Here is a 3,428-nt window from a genome sequence, read left to right on the forward strand (position 1 = left end):
AGTCTCTTTATCATAGTTGGGATCTTTCCTAACAGGAACAACTCTGGTTTAAATTCTATTTGTTTTTTAATCATCTTCTCCAACCGTAAGTGTATCTTAAGCCAAAACATTTTAGCTTTAGAACATGGCCACCAGAGGTGATAATAGGTACCTGGTCTTTGGCTGCATTTCCAACAAACATTTGGATTATTTTTAAACATTTTCGCTAGTCTCACTGGCGTCATGTGCCATCTATAAAACATTTTATACAGATTTTCTTTATATGATACAGCTTTAGTTAATCTAGTATTTCTGTCCCATAACTTTTCCCATTCTTCAAGTTCTATAGTATGACCAACATTTTTTGCCCAAATTATCATTGTTTCCTTACAACCAGGTTTCTTAGTGATGGACTTGCTGTCTAATTGTGGTCAGTGAGTGAGGACTACCTGTAATAAAAAAATAACCACACTGATACCAGCACCTTCTGCTACTTCTAAGTGGAAAATCAGCTGCAGGAGAGATTTGAAAATAATTTTCAAATAGCTAAGACTAAGGTAGGAGAACAGAGACTCTTCCATGAGCAACAGTCAGCAAATGACTGATTACAGAAGTCCAGTGAGTATAACTCCCAATGTTTCATTTTTCTTTTAAGAAAACTAAGCAATTACTGGACTGGGACAGGACTATTTTTAAATCCTTTCTGCACCTGCACCGATACTGGTACACAATCTCTTTCTACATATTAAATGGCCTTCTGAATATACTATCTAGGTAGAGAGTTGAAACTATTGATGCCTGTGTGCAGATCCAGTTTATTCAGGGTACCATGGGTGTGGAGCCATGAGTGGGTGAGGGTTATTGCCTTGGTATTCTGCTTGTAGGCTTCCTGGAGGCATCAAATTGGCCAAAGTGAGAAGCAGGATGCTGGACTTCGTGGACCTTGATTCAGTAGGTCATTTCTTATTTTCTTAAAATGTATCATCTGTTCCAGTTGCCAGGCCAAGCAACCAGCTTTGACAGTCAAGGATCCTGTTCATCACCAAAACCACCACTTACACCCTAGACTGAACAGCGGTGTAACATTCGCACCATAAGCATATACAACTGGAGGTTTGGGTCTAACTCGTGACCTACAACATCATCATCATTTTTATCTGCTGTGCCTCTAGAGTATCATGTCACTGTCTCTTTCTTTACTTCCATTTGTGTTTTATTAGCAGACAGAATTCTGTCTTCTCTGTATGTATGGATCAGGTGTTTAAAAGTATATTCAGGCACATTTATAAGGTTTGGAGATCCATGTCACGATGCCCCAAATTCAGTGGTGGGATTCAAATATGTGAACAACTGGTTCTCTGTGTGGATGCCGCTTCTGGAAGTCCATTCTGGGCCTGGGCAACAAAAATTAGCTACTGGTTTTGCCGAAGTGGTGCGAACTGGCTGAATCCTACCACTGCCCAAATTAAATCCATTTGATACTTCCTTTCAAAAAAAGTATTTCAATTATGACAATGTTTACATGCCTCAAAGGCCAAGGTAGGTTGCCAGTGAATCCTTGATATATAGAAAGGAGCAGGTTTTTTGATGTACATTGATACTAACATTTTAAAATGCTCGCCGGTTTACTTGGAATATTTAAATAAATAAACAGAGCCAGTAGACAAAGGAAACACAAACACTCACTAATATTGCAAAAAAGTAAAGGAAGGAATAAAATCAAAGTCCTGATATTCACAGGAAGTTTTTTTTCTTGCCAGATTCACAGGCATAAATATCATATTACAAGGAATTTCAGGACAGGGAGCAAACATGGTTTATTCCTTTTGGTTTTGGTTTGTTGGCTTGTTTGTTTTTAATAGGTACTAAAGCTGCTTTCCTCATAAATCCTATACATCCCCAGCTTCTAGTTACAAATAAATTTTTATTTTTTATTTTTTATTCAAAACATTAAAATACAAACTCCCAAAAAAGGAAAAATACAAAAGCAAAATAAAACTAAACTAAACAAGACCACACAAAATAGTGCAGAAAAAGAAAAACAAACAAACATAGACATAAATTGTCCCCTCTAGCTGAATACATATAAGGATAATAGCTCCTCCCCACCTTGTGAAGCAGGCACACAATTTATAAATTTCTACAACAGTGTTTCTCCATCCCACTAAGCCTGACATATTTCTGCTATATATAAACATAGTTAACAGGTAAAACCAACAGCTACTGTAAATTAAACTTCATAATCCTCTGTTAACAGTCAATTTATTGTATTTCACTCCCTCCCTCCCTCCACTTTTCCATTTACAATTCCAAAAATCATTCACATTTCTTTCCAAATGTTGACCAAATGTCCATAAAGGGTTTCCAGAATTTTATAAAAATACTCATTTTAGTCCTGGTCAAACAAGTCAACTTTATATTCTTTTTTTCCTTCTTTTTTCAGCTTCTAACAATCTTAATCTTTAATTTAACAAGTTGCTGTCAGGATTGAATCTCAATTCAGACTTACCTTTTCCTATCTCAAAGATTCCTTCAAGGTTTTAGGAACCCCAAGTCAGTCAATAATCTGTTGATGATTTAATTGCATTAAGTGTGTTATCTTGAGTACTTATAAAAGGGAAAAAATTAAATATGGCCCTACTCAGGCTTTAAGGAAATTCCAGCATATGAAAAGACATGATAATATATAATTCAGCTCTCATTTTTGGGGGGACATGGAGTTTCTTTTTGGACATGGAGTTCATGAGCAATAGGCCATACAAACTTTTCAGGAACTGCCATCTATTTTTAAAGCATTTAATTTTAAAAAATATGTAAAACTATACCACATAAAACCACCAAACTATGGTATTGTAGTTATGGTGTTGAACTAATGCCAAGGAGACCCAAGGAGATTCTAGTCTAATCATAGATCATTTGGTGACCTTGAGCCAGTCATTCTCTCAGCCTAATCTGCTTACTAAATTGCTGTAGGAGAAAAAAATGGAAGAGCACTTTGTATACCATTTTGCATACCACAAAAAAGTGGGATATAAATCATTGAAATAACCGTAGTGGCTTTGGACCTCATAAAGGACACAATGGGATGATAGACACTAGCCTAAGGGCTAGATCACCTTCTGAAAAATAGGTTTTTGTGGCTGGTCATACCTACCATGGCAGCTTTTTTGTAAAAATCAAGTCTTAGTCTATGATTAACTACTAGAGTATATTTATCAAATGGGATCTTAATCACATATATGGAAAAACATATTGCAAAAACTTTTCATTAACTTACTGGCAATCAAAAGCGAACATTTCATTACCAAATGGTTATGTGTCTAATCCACACCAAATAGCAAGGGAAAATAGAACTTGGTATCACAAAAAAATCTCATCAGTGCTGTTCATTGATCAGCAGGGAGACTTCCTAAGAGGATATAAAACCATGCTGAATAATACCATAGGTT

At 35.9% G+C, this 3,428-nt stretch overlaps 1 protein-coding gene across 2 annotated transcripts in view; it reads left to right on the forward strand.

Moving 5' to 3' along the window:
- Positions 1-1,045, forward strand: part of SYT10 (synaptotagmin 10) — a gene marked incomplete at both ends in the record, with an annotated part of 44,529 nt that extends 43,484 nt beyond the window's left edge. For both annotated transcript variants that reach the window (XM_083365166.1, XM_083365167.1), the window contains one exon: positions 974-1,045. In XM_083365166.1, the coding sequence (XP_083221292.1) occupies positions 974-1,045 (72 nt within the window). The remainder of the gene's footprint in view (positions 1-973) is intronic.
- Positions 1,046-3,428: the final 2,383 nt, after the last annotated feature.

This window comes from Vipera ursinii (assembly GCF_947247035.1).
Source record: "Vipera ursinii genome assembly, chromosome: 6".
Lineage (NCBI taxonomy): Eukaryota > Metazoa > Chordata > Lepidosauria > Squamata > Viperidae > Vipera > Vipera ursinii.